The following is a 19,590-nucleotide window of genomic DNA, read 5'->3' on the forward strand; positions in this document are numbered from 1 at the left end:
TGGCCCAAGTGCTTGGGCCCTGCACCTGCATGAGAGACCAGGAAGAAGCACCTGGCTCCTGGCTTCGGATCAGCGCGGTGTGCCAGCTGCAAGTGGCCATTGAGGGGTGAGCCAACAGAAAAGGAAGACCTTTCTCTCTGTCTCTCTCACTGTCCACTCTGCCTGTCAAAAAAATTATTTTAATATTAGTTTCCAAGCCACATATTTTGTACATTTAAAGTTGTCTTCAGGGCTGGTTTTCTGATGTAACAGGTTAAGCTGCTGCTTGCAATGCCAGCATCCCATATGGGCACTGGTCTGAGTTCCAGCTGTTCCACTTCTGATCAGGCTCTCCGCTATGGCCTGCAAAAGCACTGGAAGATGGCCCACATCCTTGGGCCCCTGCACTCATGTGGGAGACCTGGATAAAGCTCCTGGCTCCTGGCTTCTGCCTGGAAGCCACTTGGGGAATGAACCAGAAGATGGAAGATTCTCTCTCTCTCTCTATCTCCCTCTTTCTTTCTCTGTAATTCTGCCTTTCAAAGAAGTAGAATATATCCTTTAAAAATTATCTTCTACTTTTACAGTTTGTACTTACATGGATCAGCCATAAATTCATAACTGACTATGGATTTTGGTTAGTACTCGTGTCTTTCATTGTTTTCATCAGCTATCCTTTCATAGAATCCAGGACTTCCTCTTTAGTAACAAAAATAGCCACTGTATTTTATTGAGCATGCCTCTGTTCCTTGCTTAGTAGTTATATAACTATTGTTTTAAATATTTATTTATTTATTTGAAAGAGTTACACAGAGAGAGAAGGCAAGGCAGAGAGAGAGAGAGAGGTCTCCTATCTGCTTCTTCTGGTCACTGCTTCTTCTGGGGCTCCCATGTAGGTACAGGACTTGGGCCACCTTGCACTGCTTTCCCAGGCCATAGCAGAGTGCTGGATGGGAAGTGGAGCGGCTGGAACTCGAACTGGCATGTGTATGGGATGCTAGTACTGCAAGTGGCAGCTTTACCCACTGTTACACAGCACCAGCCTCGCAGCTAACATTATTTTTAATTCTTATAGCAATCCTAGGACACTGGTGATAAATCCTTGCTTTAGAGAAGAGAAAACTGAAGTTCTAAGAGTTTGTCTTGCTGGAGACTTCAGGGATGTCTTCTGCCAAAACCTATCAGTTTCTGTTAATATGCCACTTCTAATATGTAGTGTTGTTTGTGGCTTTTATACAGGGTCAGTTCTAACTGTAAGTTAAATTATGAACCCAAGTATATAAAATGCATTAAACATACAGATATTTTAGATATTAATGCTAACATCTTGGTGCTATTTGAGTCGTAGGAGGATACTAAACATAGTTTATGGAAAATGCATATTTGCACCAAAATAAATTTATCGTTTAATTCCATTTTTCTGTTAACTTTTTCATGTTCCCTTACATAAAGTTGACTATGCATATTCTTCATATACTTTCAAAGACCTTGCACCTTCATAGAAGGAATTTAGTTTTCTACTTTATTTTCTTTTTTTTTTCTACTTTATTTTCTATATAAACAGATGTAAAACAGTATTTTTAAATTTTTCTTTTGAGGAGATAGTTTAGTTTTTCTTTGGTTCATTTGAGAAATATTTTTACACCTAAATTTACAAAAGAATGCTCTTTATTTTTGGTAAAAATCAATTCAGATTAAACATCTTTAAAAGAGTCTGCTTATTAAAATCTCTCCTTCTAAACTTTGTCAGTATGCAAAGCAAAGTTATGCATATTATTCACTTCCAGACAGAATGGCACAGCCTAAGCTTCTTTCTTTCCCACTCCAAAGTTAACAGGCTCTGTTCTTTACATGTTTGTCTTGAACTTTCTTACTCTTCCCTCTGTTGAGATCCCTCTGCATACTTGAGGTTCCCAGTGCCCTGTGGTTCTTATCCCTTCTCTCTGATCATACAAGAAGAGCTGATAGAGTCACACGAACTTATAAATGATCTGTACTTACCAGGAAGTGTGTCCTGTAGGAACTTTGGCTTTTGTAGTCAGACCTGAACTACAGCTCCATCACAAATTAACTTTTTGACCAAGAGCAACTCACACCATGTCATGGACCCTCATTTCCCTTATATCTAGAATGTAGATAGCAAGGAGTATCTACCATTGGGATATTAAAAAGATTAAAGAAGGCATTGTATGAAAAGTGCTTTTCTTACTATTATTTTTGGTGGGATTATTGGTTTTTTTTTTTTTTAATATTTATTTGAAAGAGTAACAGAGAGGCAGAGGCAGAGAAAGAGATCTTCTGTCTGCTGGTTCACTTCCATCTGCTGGTTCATTCCCCAAATGACTGCAACAGTAGAGCTGGGCCTATCTGAAGCCAGGAGCCAGGAGTTTCTTCTGGGTCTCCCATGTGGGTGCAGGATCCCAAGCACTCAGGTCATGTTCTACTGCTCTCCCAGGCCATTGCAGAGAACTGGATCAGAAGTTGAGTGGACAGGTTTTGAGCTGGCACCCATTTGAGCACTGAAGATGGTGGCTTTACCTGCTATGCCACAGTGCCGGTGGTAGAGTTACTCTTTATTAAAATGCATGCATACTGAAATGGCATAGATCTGTCCTGAAAAGTATATTTATAGTCTCTAATTATTCTGTATGACATTTTTCTACCCTGAAATGAGTTTCAGTCATTGATTATCACATAGTTGAGAAGACAGCAAGTGGCCTTCTGGCCTTGGCTAGCTTTTTGGAGTAATCTGGAACTGGCATTGGGGAGGGGCCCATGTAGTCCATCATCATACTTTCCTTTTTTCCCTTTTTCTTGGTGAATACCGAATCTCTTAGAGAAATTCCCCCAGGCTTTTGGAAACCAGGAACACTGTGACCCTTTTCTGTGGACCGTAAGCCTAACTTGTTCTAAGCTAAGACTGCCAGCTAGCTGGGCCCCTCTTTTTCAGCTGCCCCTCTGTCTGTTGAGTACAGACTGATAGGTATTTATCTACTCTAAGGCTTTCTTTGCAAAAACTTTAAGCTTTCTGGAAGTATGATATTTTGACAGCCATTACAGTGTTGTTGCCTCTTAAATTCATAGTTTGAAAAACCTTACTGTGGGCCGGCGCTGCGGCTCAATAGGCTAATCCTCTGCCTAGTGGCACCGGGACACCGGGTTCTAGTCCCGGTTGGAGTGCTGGATTCTGTCCCGGTTGCCCCTCTTCCAGGCCAGCTCTCTGCTGTGGCCAGGGAGTGCAGTGGAGGATGGCCCAAGTACCTGGGCCCTGCACCCCATGGGAGACCAGGATAAACACCTGGCTCCTGCCTTCGGATCAGCGTGGTGTGCCAGCCGCAGCGCGGTGGCCGCGGCGGCCATTGGAGGGTGAACCAATGGCAAAAAAGGAAGACCTTTCTCTCTCTCTCTCTCTCTCTCTCTCTCTCCACTCTGCCTGTAAGAAAAAAAAAAAAAACCTTACTGCGTACTTACCACCTGTACAGCTTTTGGCTTGCTGGTACATAAATACAAAGAATTAGAAAATAGACCAATTTATGTTTTTACTCTGCAGTGAAAATGAGGACATATGACTGAACATCAGAAGCAAATAGAAGGCTAAATGTCATGAGAGAGGCATTGGCCATGTGGGGGATGGTAAGGCAATATGGAGGTGGGAGTAAAGAAAAGAGAGATGCTTCCCAGCTGTTAGGATTCCAGAAAACTGGGACATTTTTAAAAAAATCTAGGAGCCAGGGGCCGGCGCTTTGGCACAGTGTTAATGCCCTGACCTGAGGTGTCAGCATCCCATATGGGTGCCAGCTTATTCACGTCCCAGCTGCTCTACTTCCTATCCAGCTCTGCTATGGCCTGGGAAAGCAGTAGAAAATGGCCCAAGTCCTTGGGACTCTGCACCCACGTGGGAGACCCAGAAGAGGCTCCTGGTTCCTGGCTTCAGGTTGGCGCAGTTCCAGCTATTGTGGCCAGTTAGGGAGTATATCATCAGATGGAAGATCGATCTCTCTCTCTCTGCCTCTCCTCACTCTGTGTAACTCTGACTTTCAAAAAAATAAATAAATCTTTAAGAAAAAAATCTAGGGGCCAGTGTTGTGGCATAGCAGGTAAAGCCGCTGCCTGCAACGACAGCATCCCATATGGGTGCCAGTTCAAGTCCTGGCTGCTCCACTTCCAGTCCAGCTCCCTGCTAATTTGCCTGGAAGGCAGCAGATGGCCCAAGTGCTTGGATGAAGTTCCTGGCTCCTGGCTCCTGGCTGTTACAGCCACTGAGAAATAAAACAGTAGATGGAAGATGGATCTCTCGCTCTCGCTCTATCTCTCTCTCTCTGAAACTGCCTTTCAAATAAATTAATCTTTTATTTTTAAATAGGTCTACTTCTTCAAGTACAGGTACAATTGGTTGGAAAAACAGAGTCTCTCTTTGTGAATAGTGTGGATTTCAGCAAAAGACACAAGTAAAGTTGCAGAGCTTGAAAAATGCCAGGAATTTTTGTTTAAACTGAGTAGAATGGGAAGGGAGAGTGTAGACAACACTGGAATCTGCAAGTCCTTTCTTCGTTAAACCTAATAAAGTTTCTCTTGGATGTTTGGGTCTTTGTACCTGAAGGCTCCCTCCCATGTCATGTAAAACTTTGCTTAAGTAAGTTACTGTGTTTTTCTCTTTTGAATCTATCTTTTCTTATAGGAATGTCAACCATGAACCTTATAATGGGTGAGGAAAAGATGTTGTGTCTTATCCCCTACAACTGTATGCCCCTGAAGGAGAGAATTTATTCACTGTTGTATCCTCAGTACCCAGAACCAGAGCCTGAAACATAGCTATACTCAAATATTAATTGAACAAAAATGAAAGTAGGAAGGAGGGTTTGAGGGAGTGAAGAAGTTAGATGAGTTTTGCATAAAGGGAAGGGAGTAAATATTTAATTCTTTACCCAGTACTCATACTCTGTACAAATGTATTAGTCTGTTTTTCATTACTTAATTAAATACTTAAGGCTCACTTTTTGTTATGTAATGAATGCATTTTCCATAGATACACTTTAGGAATACAGTGATTCTTTCCCCCGTGCTCCCCACCGTGCTCCCATCCTGCCTCCCATTCCCTCTCCCATCTCCTTCTTCATTATGGATCATTTTTAGTATGACTTTATATATAGAGGACCAACTCTATGCTAATCATATATTTCAACAACTTGCCCCCATGGCCACATACAACATATAGAATACAGTTTGGGGAGAGAATTTGCAGTTGATTCTCATATTGCAGTTCAATAGGGACAGAGGTCCTACCTGGGGGGCAAGTGCACAGTGACTACTGTTGCTCCTTTAACAATTAACACTCTTTTTCTTTATCATGTTGGTGATCATCCAAGGCTCTTGTCATGGGATACCAGGGCTATGGAGGCCTTTTGTGACCATAGACTTCGTTGGTATCTGGACACGACCATAAGCAAACAGGTTGTTCTCCTCTCCCTTCAGAGTAGAGTGTCTCCTTCTTTACGCTTCCTTTCCTCTGAGGTCTCACATAGATCCTCCGTGTAGGATGTTTTTTTTCTACAGAATCTTGTCTTTCTATGCCTGAGATGTTCTTGCAGGCCTTCCAGCCCGACCGGGAAAGGCTAATTTTTATAGAAGGAAAGGGTTTTATTTAGCTTAAGGTTCTCTAGGTTCGGTAGCATGGTCTAGCACTGGCTCTGGAGCATGCGTTTGTGAACTAGGTAGCCAGAGTGAGGGGAGGAGCTTTTTTATAACAATTTGAGAGAGAAGAGAGAAAACTAACGCAGAGGCCCACAAAAACTATCACAAATCCCTTTTAAAATCAGCAGCCCCAATGAACTCCCTCTAGGTACCCCTTAAAGGTCCATCAGTTCCCAACATGGTCATCCTGCGGAACAAATTCCCCATACATGAACCCTTGGGAGAAACACTCAAAGCATATCCAGATCATTCTAGTTACCAGTGAAGGGTGTGAACAGAGGAAAGAAAGCAAAAGCACACAGTTGAGGAAGAATAAGTTGGTGATGATTTGTAGGATGAATTTTTTTAAAAAGTCATTCAACTCCCTCTACTTTCTACAATCTGGTACTCTATAACAAAGCTATTTGTGCTTTCTTTTTTTAAAGAACAACTTTTAATTTTGAAACAGTTTGATTCATAAGAAATTACCTAAATATGAGGGGGTCTTCAGAAAGTTCATGGAAAATGTGTTTTTAAGAAAAAAGCTATGTATGGATTTAAAAATTTTTTGCACCAAAATAAAGTTATTGTTTAAATCCATTTTTCCATGAACTGTGTGAAATGCCCTCATAGTACAAATTTGTGTGTTTTCACCCCTATTTTCACAAACAATAATATCTTACATTATTGTAATACATTGTCAAATACAGAAAATTGTCCTTTGTGTAATACGAGTAACTCAGATACATATCTCAGTCAGATTTAATCAGATTTTATGTGTACCTTTTTGTGTGTATGTGTAGTTCTATATAACTTCACCACATGTAGGCATGCTATTTAATGTTTCTATGTCTAATTTTGTAGCTTTTGGCAAAGTAAAGTGTTAGAAAATACTCTTTTATACCATTCTCCTGGTTCTTATCCTCCCCCATCATTTATACATAAATAAAATGAATGGCTCATTGTTTATTCTTCTGCATTGTGTGTGTGGTTTTTTTTAAGATTTATTTATTTATTTGAAAGAGTTATACAGAAAGAGACTGTTTTTTTTTTTTTTAACTTTTAAAACTGGTACATAACACTTTTTCTTTCTATCAGTCATTTGTCTACTTAACCATCCTTCATATCCTTATCCTTTCTAATAATAAAATATTTCTGTAAGGCTGCTGACAGAGTGTTAGAGTTTTTCCTTTGCCAGCCCAACACAAATTTCTGGCAAGTAATTTACCAGTAATTTCAGAATTGGGAAATGTGGGTGGTGGGAAGATGATTGGCTAACTTATTCTCTCTTTCTAACTTATAACATTTTGGATATTCTGCTAACCATATTATTTTAAAATTTAAAAGTCTACCTTATTAATTTTTACTTATTGTGGTGTGTTGAGGTGGGTTCATTCTGAGAGGAGGAGCATGGTGAGGACAAAAGGCACGGAGTCACTACACAGACCCCGGGAGTCAGGTGAAAGCAGGCCAGAGGCAAGCAGCCTGCAGACTCGTTTATTTCAGTTGGTACAGCAGCTTAAATAGCCAAGGCAGCCAATCCAGTCAAGCAGCGGTTTATGCCCTAACCAATCACAGCCTGTTGCCAGGCAGTATCCAAAGCCATCACATCACAGCCTGTTGCCAGGTGGTTTTTGAAGCCATTCCTGAGTAACTGATGCTTGCTTGCCAGCGGCCATCTTGGCATGGCCTTCTCATTCCACCACAGTGGTATATGTCTAAGTGATTTAGACTTTCCAAAACAAAGTGTTAATGTTAAAATCTTACAGTTTAATTCCTGCAGCTACACCACATATATTTGTATATGTGAATATGTTCTCTATATGATATATATATGCTTTATGTACTGTTACATACTTAGATATTGCTGATATTTTATGTGAGAATTCATGGTCTTTAATAGATTTCTGGATTAATTTCAAGAGCTGTGTGTGACAGCTGAAGAAAAACCAAGATTTATCTGAATATATTTGATACATTTTTTACAGATTCTGAGTTCTGTCCGAACAGAATGGGATCCATTGGATGTTTGCTTTGGCACCAAACAGCCATATCAGGTGCTCACAGTGGAACGCTCCATCAGTGTAGACAAAGAGCCCATGGCTGACAGTTGCATCTATGAATGTATTAGAAACAAAATGCAGTGTGTATCAGTCACCAGAATACCACTAAAATCAAAGGCCATCAGCTGCTGCAGGAACATTACTGAAGAAAAACTGATACTGGGCTGTGAAGATTCTTCAGTAATTCTATATGAAACTCACCGTAGGGTGACTGTCTTAGCCCAGGCTGAACTTTTACCTTCATTAATAAGTTGCCATCCAAGTGGTACCATTCTGCTAATTGGTAGCAATCAAGGAGAGCTGCAAATTTTTGATATGGCTCTGTCCCCTATTAAGGTCCAGCTCCTGGCTGAAGACCTCTTACCCAAGAAGACTTTGCAATTCAATAAATTCTTTGCTGTTTCTAGCAGTCTTGTTCAAATGCAGTGGATAGCACCTCACGCTGTGTCTCAGAAGTCAGAAATTGGAGACATCTTTGATCTCCTCTTCATCAGGTTTGACCGAGGACCTATGGGTGTGCTTCTGTTTAAACTTGGTAAGTTGGAAGTTGAGTGGGCAAATTAAAGTGTGTGTGATGGTGACATAATTAAGGAAATAAAACTATTGTTGAAATGTAAATTTTCCATTTATTATCCCATAAGTATTTTTACCATTCATGTGGGTGATTTTCTAAAAGCCAAAGAAATTTTCTAAAAGCCAAAGATATTGAAGACTTTGAAAATTGTGCTAATTGTCTATCATGATGCTTAAAAAGCCCAAACTTTCACATTTGGTAATTTCTAAAATAAAGTGTCCTGCTACGGAATTCCATAAGAAGTAGTAGTGAACAATTAAAAAAGTACCTATATCCATGGACAAATTCTGTGTTGTAGGAATATAATAGTTTTTCTATAAAACTTTGGTGTCTGTTGCTTTCCAGATTGGAACTGTGTGAAGTGTTTAAAAAAAAAGGAAACAGATGTTTAGTTAAAATTTGCTAAAAATAATTTTTGTTTCAATTTTAGATAAAAATATTCAAAAGAATTTATCAATATCTATAAAATTATATATTAATATATCTAAGCCTGAATACTTTAACATGAAGTTTTTTGCTGATGATTCATTTGCCTTTTACAGTTTTGTATTACTAGTTATTCCCTGAAATAGTAATAACTAGGTTGTTTTATATAATTTAATGTTGTTGAAAGAAGCTCACTTAGATTTGAAAGTGAATTTTCATTAATCTGCATTATGACTACTTGAAAATAAAGAAAAGTTAATACATTTTAAAACCTCATAAGGATTTGGCTCTGTGGTACCAAGTTAAAGTTTTTAAAGACATTATAATGTTTGTTTAATGGCTTTCAGTGTACCTTTTTTTTTTTTTTAATGAATCCACTTGATTCTGAAATTGAACATATGGAATCTAGTGAAAATTATATTAAGCTGGGAGATATAATGCATAAAATGTGAGGCCTATGTTCCTTCCACATAACAAAATTGCAGTTAAATCTCTTCATCATGCTAATATTGTCCCAGAAAAAAATGTTTGGAATCTCATTTATTATAGGATAGTACAGTTATGCTTTGCCCAGCTACATGTTTAACAGTGTGTGTCTTCATACACAGCGCTAATTAAAGTGGATGTCTGATGTTTTGCTGGTCTGTTAAAACTATCTCTGTCCCTGTCCCTCTCACCCTTTACATTACTCAGTTTTCTGTCAAACAGAAGGCTCTCTGCTCACATGTACCTAGCTTTTCTTCAGCCCTCCCTTGTGGGCCTACTCACAACAGCTTTGCAAAAAGCACAGCTTTCTCTTTCTATCTCTAGCACATTTGCCTTCTTACTAAAGTAAACAGGCTCTCAGTGTAGGGATTTAGAGGGCTTCCTGCTAATTGCCAGCTAGTAAACTTAATTGGACTGTCTCCCTGGGCACTGTTCCTAAATCAATTAGGCAATGAGTTGGCTGTCACCTCTTTTTCCCAAGAAGGTCTCTTGGAAGAGAATTATCCAATAGAAGTCAAGCATTCCGGTGAAAAGGTGATAACTTCTACAACTGACATTTATCATTTAAATCTTATTTTCAATATGACTCAAGTTTAAAGAATAGAGAAATAGTACAGTCTTATAGCCTCTTTATAAGATGGAAATGTGAAATTTCCAAGAAATTTTAGTTTTATTTTTCATTTTTAATGTATTATAAGGGTAATATTTATTACAAATTATTTTTTCCTGGGAAGAGTAGATTCCTTGAAATAGTGGTTTCTAACTAGCACTTTCTTCTTTAAGAAAACTCAATTTAAAGAACAGATTTTTCTTGTGATCTGCTACTAAATACATCCAAAAAATTAATATACTTCTTGAATTAACACAGTGCTGATTCTGGGCATCCTTGTGGAATTTTCATGTATAATTCAAGTTACTGCATATATAAACAGGTAGTTGCATGTGCAGTTTCCCCACCAGGGAGTATTTATGAGATTTTTTTCAGATGCTTGTTATGCAAGTCTTTGGAAAATTTGACATGAAAGGTGTAGCTTACCAGTTAAAATTGTAAAGCTAGATCATAGATCATAGTTTAAAATAGAATGCTGTCATGTGTAAATGTGGCAGTGGTGGATGCCAGTACACTAAGATTTTTGACTCTTAGATTAGGTCAGTTAATGTAATCTTGAAGGAAAACTGTTCTAGGGCTAGAGCTTCCATACTTAATCCTTACAATGATCATATAAAATATGTTGGGAATTAAAAGGCCATAACCTCTGTTGTTAGAATTTGAAGAACATGGCCGGCGCCGCGGCTCACTAGGCTAATCCTCCGCCTAGCGGCGCCGGCACACCGGGTTCTAGTCCCGGTTGGGGCACCGGATTCTGTCCCGGTTGCCCCTCTTCCAGGCCAGCTCTCTGCTGTGGCCAGGGAGTGCAGTGGAGGATGGCCCAGGTGGTTGGGCCCTGCACCCCATGGGAGACCAGGAAAAGCACCTGGCTCCTGGCTCCTGCCATCGGATCAGCGCGCTGCGCTGGCCGCAGCGCGCCAGCCGCGGCGGCCATTGGAGGGTGAACCAACGGCAAAGGAAGACCTTTCTCTCTGTCTCTCTCTCTCACTGTCCACTCTGCCTGTCAAAAAAAAAAAAAAAAGAATTTGAAGAACATGTCTTCCTCAGGAGGTAGCCATAAGTGTTGTTCTCTTACACAAAAATCCAAGAAATATTGCTTTAGATAGATTTGTGCAGTATTCAAAATTTCTTTTTTGTGGCAATCATTATCCAATATTTCCACATATATCTGTGTTCAAAAGGGGAGGTCCTAACCTTGCTCCTGAGATAATAAAGCTTTTCCATTCTTATCAGTACCTATCACTGATCTGTTAAAGTCAACTCCCTACCCTCTCAACAGAGGACTTCGCCTTTTAATTGATAGTTTTTAAAGTTTATCTGTTTCTCACCACCCAATCAAGCACCCAACCACCCTCTCAATTCAGTGAGAATGGAGCCCTTCCTCTGGTCAAAGACTGCTTATACAAGGACTGCACTGTGGATCCCTCAGCATTCCCTTTGACATTTTTACTTTGTCACCTTCCCCAGCCCCTTTTAATCTTACTATATCAGCGTATAAACAGATCCAAGCCATATCATAAGAACAAACAAAACTTCCTTAAAATTGTTTCCTGTCTATTAAAAATTAAACGTTCACTTTTGTTTTGTAGCCAAAAACATTGAAATAATAGTGAGCACTGATTTTATCTGCTTTTTCACTTCTCATCACTATATTCTGGTTTGTGGCTTCAGGATTGTCCTCGAACTGCTCTCGGAAAGCTTACCAGTAACTTCCTACTTATATTCTTAATGACTTTCCAGCACTTGATTGTTGACTACTTCCACTGTCATAGAACTCTCTTCACGTTTGTCTTCTATGAACCTGAATTGGAACTTTATACCACATTTTTTATGATATTGTTCTACCTACTCATGAAAATTTTCAGGCTCTCCAAGATTCCATTTTTTAGCTCTTGTCTCATTTTGTATAGGTTGAGAGTTTATTTTATTTTTTTTAAGATTTATTTATTTATTTGAAAGGCAGAGTTATGGGGAGAGGAAGAAAGAGAGGGAGAGACAGAGAGAGATCTTCCATATGCTGGTTTATTCCCTAAATGATCACAATGGCTGAAGCTGGGCCAGTCCAAAGCAAGGAGCCCAGGCATTTCATGCAGGTCTCCCTCTTGGGTGCTGGGGCCCAAGTACTTGGGTCATCCTCCACTGCTTTCCAGGCACATTAGCAGGGAGCTGAATCATAAGTAGAGCAGTGGGACTCGAACTGGTGTCTGTATAGGATGCCAGTGTCCTAGGCAGCAGCTTTACCCTATGTTAGCCCTGAGAGTTTATTTTTAATTTAATTATTTTGCTGTGCTTTGCATGTCTTCTGCAAAATTCATGTTGAAATTTACTTGTCAGTAATAAGATGTGATTAGGGTATGAGAACTCCACTTAGTAATGGATTAAAACCACTATTGAGAGTTAGTTATCCTCATAGTGTGTTTAAGTTTGATCCTCAGTCTTCCTCTCTGTCAGGCATGTTTTTGCTTGTCCTTCTGCTGTATTTTATAAAACAAGAAGACCCTCACCAGATGTGGCTCTTCCCAGCCTCCAGAACTGTGAGCCAAATAAACTCCAATTGTTTGTAATTTACCCAGGCTGTGGTGGTGTCCTGTTACAGCATTAGTAACCAGAACAAAACACTTCCGTTTCTGGCCCCATCCCAGACCACTCCTGGTTCCATATCCACATTTTTTCCTGGCTTGCTAGATACCTATTCATGGATAGACACAAGTGCCTCGAACTCATGATTAGATATAAAGTGACCATTTTCTCCACAAACCTGCTGTTCTTCTTGTATTCTCTGTTAGATGGCAAAATTATTCAGATGGAAGTCATCCTAGAATCTTCCCTTCAAGCCTAATTCCGTGTATAATCAGTGACCAAATCTCATCAGTTCTGTCTTTTAAATACTATCAAAACATCTCATTCAGTTCAGTCTCACTGTCATTACTTTAATCTAGACCTTTCCTGTCTTACCATAATCAAGCAGAGACCCTCTATTTGTACTCTTCTGCTTCCTAATCTTCCTATTCCATAATCCAGCTAATCCCCTGAACTGCTACTAGAATGGTCATTCTAACAGTACAGATTTGGTCATGGGTTCTCCATCTTGAAATACTTTAGTGGTTGTTAAGCCTGTTTCTGCCTCTCAGTTGTGCCACACTAGAGAAGCTTCCCAACCATGGCATGTGTTCTCACCATCACTACTTCCATGGTGATATTAATAATATTCCATTTGCCCCGCATGTCTCCCCAGTATTTTCAGCTTGCAAAGTTGGGAAAAAGTTAAAATGTTGAACTGATAATGTTAAACAAGAATTAAAGCTAGCATCCCCTCTCCATAGAATTTTGAGAATCATAGATGATGTGTATGACTGTCCTTTTTTTTAAAAAAAAGATTTATTTTATTTTATTTGAAAGGCAGAGTTACACAGAGAGAGAAGGAGAGACACAGAGAGATCTTCTATCACTCCCCAAATGGCTACAATGGCTGGAACTGGGCTGATCCTAAGCCAGGAGCCAGGAGTTTCTTCCTGATCTCTTACGTGGGTGTAGGGTCCCAAGCATTTTGGCCTTCTTCAATATTTTCCCAGGTGCATTAGCACAGCTGGATCAGAAGTGGAGCAACTAAGACTTGAACCAGCTTCCATATGGGTAGCTGGCATCTTCTTTGCTTTGCCATAGCGCTGGCTTCAAGTGTTGCTCTTTCAAAGAAACTTTTCAAGAAATATAGATTTGGGAATAGCACTGTGGCACGGCAGGTTAAAGCCACAGCCTGTAGAGCCAGCATCCCATATGGGTACCAGTTTGAGACCTGGCTGCTCTACTTCTGATCCAGCTCCCTACTGAGGCACCTGGGAAAGCAGCAGAGGATGTCTCAAGTCCTTGGATCCCTGCACCCACATGGGAGACCTGGAAGAAGATCCTGGATCCTGGCTTCAGATCAGCTCAGCTCCGGCTGTGTGCTCATTTGGGGAGTGAACCAGTGGATGGAAGACCTCTCTGTCTCTGCCTCTGTCTTTCAAATAAATAAAATAAATCTTAAAAAAAAGTACAGGTTTTTCTGTTAGAATTTTGAAGGTATATTTCCTCCCCAAAAGAGTTATTTGTAATAAGTTATATCAATATTACACTTTAACCAAGTGATAATTAGTATTGCTGGAAAGAAATGGCAGATTCTTTATTAAGTGCCTAGTCATCTTAAATTTGAATCTCATATCATTTGAAATGAACTTTTATATCAGAAAGCATCCTACATTCTCCCAACTAGAATGGTGATGAATTTTTAAATCAAGCTTAATGATATATAATTTACATAAATAATATACACCCATTTAAAATGTGCACTTCAACGAGTTTTGAACAGCAAACAAACCTACATGATTACCACCATAAACAAGATCTGGAACATTTCTGTCATTCCAAAAAAGTCTTCCAAAGGCCTTTCTAGTTAATCCTCACCTCTTTCAAAGATTACAGTGTTATCCTTTCTGTCTTTATAGATTATTTTTTCTAGAATTTTATAGAAATTGGATTATATAGATTTTTTTGAATCTTGGTACTTGTAATTAGCATTAATTTTGAGAGTCTTTCATATTAGTGTGTATGTGCAAAATTTTCCTTTATGTTACTGAGTAGTATTCAATTCTACAGATATTCCACAATTTTTTTATTCTATCCCATGTTGGTGGACATTTGGGTTGTTTCCAGGGTTAAGCTGATATGACTGGAAATTCTGTATACTTTAATGTACTTAGTTTTTGCATGAAAACTTTTTTTTTGACAGGCAGAGTTAGACAGTGAGAAAGAGAGACAGAGAGAAAAGTCTTTCTTCCGTTGGTTCACCCCCCAAATGGCCGCTACGGCTGGCGCACTGCGCCGATCCGAAGCCAGGAGCCAGGTGCTTCCTCCTGGTCTCCCATGGGGGTGCAGGGCCCAAGCACTTGGGCCATCCTCCACTGCACTGCCGGGCCACAGCAGAGAGCTGGACTGGAAGAGGAACAACCGGGACAGAATCCTGCATTCCAACTGGGACTAGAACCTGGGGTGCTAACGCCGCAGGTGGAGGGTTAGCCAAGTGAGCTGTGGCGCCGGCCAATGAAAACTTATTTTCATTTCTCTTGGGAATAACTTCAGAGAAGACAATGATTGGACCATATTTTAATTGTATGTTTAACCTCAGAAGAAAATGACTATTTTGTAAAGTAATTATACTATCGAGTGTCAGCAATTTATGGGAATTTAAGTTGCTCCACATCCCAACACTTTATATTATTGGTCTTTTTAATTTAGCAATTCTAGTGAGTGTGTAGTGGAGTCAGTTTTCATTTTCTTGATGACTGTTTGAATTGAGTGTCTCTTCATGTTCTTAATTACCATATATTTTCTTTGCTAAAGTATATCTTCAAATCTATTGCCTATGTGCTTGCTTCGGCAGCACATATACAAATCTATTGCCTAGACTTACTCGGATTATTTATTCCCTTACTATTGAGTTGTAAGAGGTTTTTTTTTTTTTTTTGTTCTCTATATATTCTGAATACAAGGCCTTTGCAAGATACTTGGGTGGTGAATATATTCTTCAAGCCCATAGTTTACCTTTTCATTTTCTTAATGGTGTGTTTTATGTAGAAGTTTTTCATTTTAATGGAATCCAATTCCTTAATCTATTTATTGTACTTTTCGTGCACTACCTGTGAAAACTAATTCAGGGTCATTAAGATTTTCTTCTAGAAGTTTTAAAGTTTTAGCTGCTGCATTTCAGTTAATGGTATATTTCAAGTTATTATTTTGCATATGATATAAGATATGGATTGAAATTAATTCTTTAAATATCAATTTTTCTATCACCAATTGTTGGAAAGAATATCCTTTTCGCCTGTTGAAATGCCTTGACCATATTTGTATATGTTTATTAATAGATTGCATTCTTTTCCGCTAAGCAATATACTTGTACTTATCACTTCTCGGCTTTTTGGCTAAGATCAAGTGCAATATACCTGTACTTAAGCAAGCACCATAACTTTCTTAATTACTGTGAGTCTTGAAATCAGTACCATTAGTCTCCCAACTTTGTTCTTTTTTATATTGTCCTGGCTACTCTAAATTCTTTGCATTTCTATACAGATTTTAAACTGATTAGTTTCTACAAAAAAACCTGATGTGATTTTGATTGTGATTATATATATTTTTAAAGATTTATTTATTGATTTGAAAGGCAGAGTTACAGAGGGAAAGGGGGAGAAAGAGAGAGAGGGGTTTTCCATCCACTGGTTCACTCCGTAAATGGCCGCAACAACCAGAGCTGGGCCAATCCAAAGCCAGAAGCCAGGAGCTTCTTCTGGGTCTTCCAGGAGGGTGCAGAGGCCCAAGAACTTGAGCCATTTTCTGCTGCTTTCCCAGGCTGTAGCAGAGAGCTGAATCAGAAGAGGAGCAGCCAGGACTTGAACCAATGCCCATATGGGATGCTGGCACTGCAGGCGGTGGCTTTACCTGCTAAGCTACAGTGCTAGCCCTGATTGTGATTATATTGAGTATGTCAATCATTTTGGGATGGAATAAAAAATTAGCAAGATTGAGCCTCATTATTCATGAACAATAGTATCTCTTTGTGTAGTTCTTCATTACTTTCTTTCTGAAGTGTTTTATAGTTTAAGTGTAAAGATCTTGTAAGTATTTTATTAACTTTATTCCTATTTCATGATTTTAGATGTTATTATATTCATTGGTATTATGTAGAAATAAATTTTCAAAACATAGAACCTTTGTTCTGCTATTGTATTAAACTCATTCAGAGTGGTTGTGAGATCTTTTTTTTTTTTTTTTGTAAATTCTTTAGTATTTACTATATAGGTGATAATAAAAAAATGGATTTAAAACTTATACATCGGGGGCTGGCGCTGTGGCTCAGTGGGTTATCACCCTGGCCTGAAGCGCCGGCATCCCATATGGGTGCTGGTTCTAGTCCCGGCTGCTCCTCTTCAGATCCAGCTCTCTGCTGTGGCCTGGGAAAGTAATAGAAGATGGCCCAAGTCCTTGGGCCCCTGCACGCGCATGGGATACCCAGAAGAAGCTCCTGGCTTTGGATTGGCGCAGCTCTGGCTGTTGTGGCCATCTGGGGAGTGAACCATCGGTTGGATGCAAGACCTCTCTCTCTCTCTGCCTCTCCTCTCTCTGTGTAACTCTGACTTGCAAATAAATAAATAAATCTGGAGAAAAAAAAAAAAAAAACTTCTACACCTTCTTATATAAACTGTATGCTTTTTATTTCATTTTCTTCCCTAGGTATACCAGCTAGGGCATCCAGTAAAATATGTTTTAAATAAAAGTGATAACTGAAGATATTCTTGCTTTGTTTCCAATCTTAGATGAAAGCATTCAGTTCTTCAATATAAATATAATATTATTAAGATTGAGGAAGTTCCCTTCCATTTCTAGCCCACTGAGATAAATTACCCTGAGTGGATGTTAAGTTTTTTTTTTCAGGTGCTTTTTCTGCATTTATTAAAATTATTTTATGTTTTTTTTTTTTACCTTATCATATGGTGGATCGTATTGATTGATTTTCACGTTTAAATGAAATCTTGTGTTTGTAGATCTTGTTGTTTAGTCTAGGTAAAGGTTCCTTAATTTTGTTTGTCTTCCAGAAAAAAAGCACAACTCTTCATTGATCTTCTTTTTTTCTTTTAAAGGTTTATTTATTTGAAAGGAGTTAGAAGTGGAGAGAGAAAGATAATCCATCTTCTGGTTCATTCCCCAAATGGCTGCAACTTCTAGGGCTTGGCTAGGCCAAAGCCAGGAGTTAGAAACTTTTCTGAGTCTCCCACATGGGTGCCCTAGCTGGTATACCCTCCCACATGGGTGGGACTTTACACTTGGGCCATCCCCTGCTGCTTTCCAAAGGGCTTTAGAAGGGAGCTGGATCAAAAGCAGAGCAGCTGACACTGGAACCAGTGCTCATATAGGATGTTGGTATTACAGGCAGTAGCTTAAGCCCATAGGACACAATGGCAGTCTCTGTTTCCAGAAATTTTAAAATTTTCTTTTTAACTTCTTCACTGACCCACTGTTTGTTCATTAGCATATTTTTTAGCTTCTATTTGCATAATTTCTTAAATTTGTTTTGTTTTTAATTTCTGGCTTTATTCTATTGTGGTCATAAAAGGTACATGATACATTTTTGATTTTTCTGAATTTGTTGAGACTTGGTTTGGGGCTTAATAAGTGGTCTGTCCTGGAGAATGTTCCATCTCCTAATCAAAACAATGTGTATTCTGCAGCTGTTAGATGGAATGTTCAGTAAATTTCTGTTAAGTCTCTTTGATCTATAGTGTAGTTTAACTCTGATGTTTCTCTGTTGAGTTGTGTCTACATGATCTGTCCCCTGATAGAAGTGAAGTATTGAAGTCCTGCATTATTCTGTCCCCCTTTAAATTATATTTATTTATTTGTTTGTTTTCAATGTTATCTGAAAGGCAGAGGGACAGAGACAAACAGAAAGTGATATTCTATCTGCTGGTTCACTCCCCAGGTGCCTGCAACAGCTGGGGCTGGGCCAGGCTGAAGCTGGGAGCCAGGTTTTCAGTTTAGGTCTACCACATGAGTAAAGGTATCCAACTGCTTGAGCATCACCTGCTGCCTCCCAGGATGCACATTAGAAAGAAGCTGGAATCAGAAGTGTATCTGGATTTGAACCTGGTCATTTTGATATGGGATGTGAGTGTCCCAAGCAGAGTCTTAACCATTGTACTAAATGTATAGCTCTCATCTCTCTTTAGCTTAAATATTTGTTTTATAAAACTAGGTGCTTTGGCATTAAGTGCACAAGCAAGATATTTACATTGTTAAATTGATCTTTATTTAAAAAATTTTTAAAAATATTTATTTATTTTTTGGCAGGCAGAGTGGACAGTGAAAGAGAGAAACAGAGAGAAAGGTCTTCCTTTTGCCGTTGGTTCACCCTCCAATGGCCGCTGTGCTGCGGCCGGCACACCGCACTGATCTGATGGCAGGCGCCAGGTACTTCTCCTGGTCTCCCATGGGGTGCAGGGCCCAAGCACTTGGGCCATCCTCCACTGCACTCCCTGGCCACAGCAGAGAGCTGGCCTGGAAGAGGGGCAACCGGGACAGAATCCAGCGCCCCGACCGGGACTAGAACCCGGTGTGCCGGCGCCGCAAGGTGGAGGATTAGCCTAGTGAGCCGCGGCGCCGGCTATTTATTTATTTGACAGTTAGAGTTATAGACAGTGAGAGAGAGAGAGAGACAGAGAGAAAGGTCTTCCTTCCATTGGTTCACCCCCAAATGGCCGCAACAGCTGGTGCTGCGCCGATCTGAAGCCAGGAGCCAGGTGCCTCTTCCTGGTTTCCCATGTGGGTGCAGGAGCCCAAGCACCTGGGCCACCCTCCACTGCCCTCCTGGGCTACAGCAGAGAGCTGACTGGAAGAGGAGCATCCAGGACTAGAACCCAGCGCCCATATGGGATGCCGGCCCCGCAGGCAGAGGATTGACCAAGTGAGCCACGATGCAGGCCCCGAATTGATCTTTTGGTCATTTATATATGCAAAATTTTGTCTTCAAGTCTGTTTTCTCCAGTGTAACTAGTCCTACTTTTGTTTTATGTTTGCATAGACTGTCTTTTTTCAAATATCCTGTTTCTTTCACCTCACACTGCCTTCCATGAATCTTGTATGTTTAAGAATCAAAACAGTGTGAGAGTCGTCAGGTGTTCAGTATTATTTTCATGATGAGACACTGAGTCCATTCAGTGGGAAAAAGGGATTTTATTCTGAGGTGTCTTGCCAAG

At 39.7% G+C, this 19,590-nt stretch overlaps 1 protein-coding gene across 12 annotated transcripts in view; it reads left to right on the forward strand.

Annotated features, from left to right (window-relative positions):
- Window positions 1–19,590, forward strand: part of WDPCP (WD repeat containing planar cell polarity effector) — a 321,214-nt gene that overhangs the window by 162,781 nt on the left and 138,843 nt on the right. For all 12 annotated transcript variants that reach the window (XR_016229321.1, XM_051842841.3, XM_051842854.3 and 9 more), the window contains one exon: window positions 7,638–8,247. Coding sequence is in view for 11 of the 12 variants with exons in the window: in XM_051842841.3 (XP_051698801.3) it covers window positions 7,638–8,247 (610 nt within the window). In the remaining variant the exon portion in view is untranslated. The remainder of the gene's footprint in view (window positions 1–7,637; window positions 8,248–19,590) is intronic.

This window comes from Oryctolagus cuniculus, chromosome 2 (genome assembly GCF_051225735.1).
Source record: "Oryctolagus cuniculus isolate XC-2025 breed Fujian yellow rabbit chromosome 2, ASM5122573v1, whole genome shotgun sequence".
Taxonomy (NCBI): domain Eukaryota; kingdom Metazoa; phylum Chordata; class Mammalia; order Lagomorpha; family Leporidae; genus Oryctolagus; species Oryctolagus cuniculus.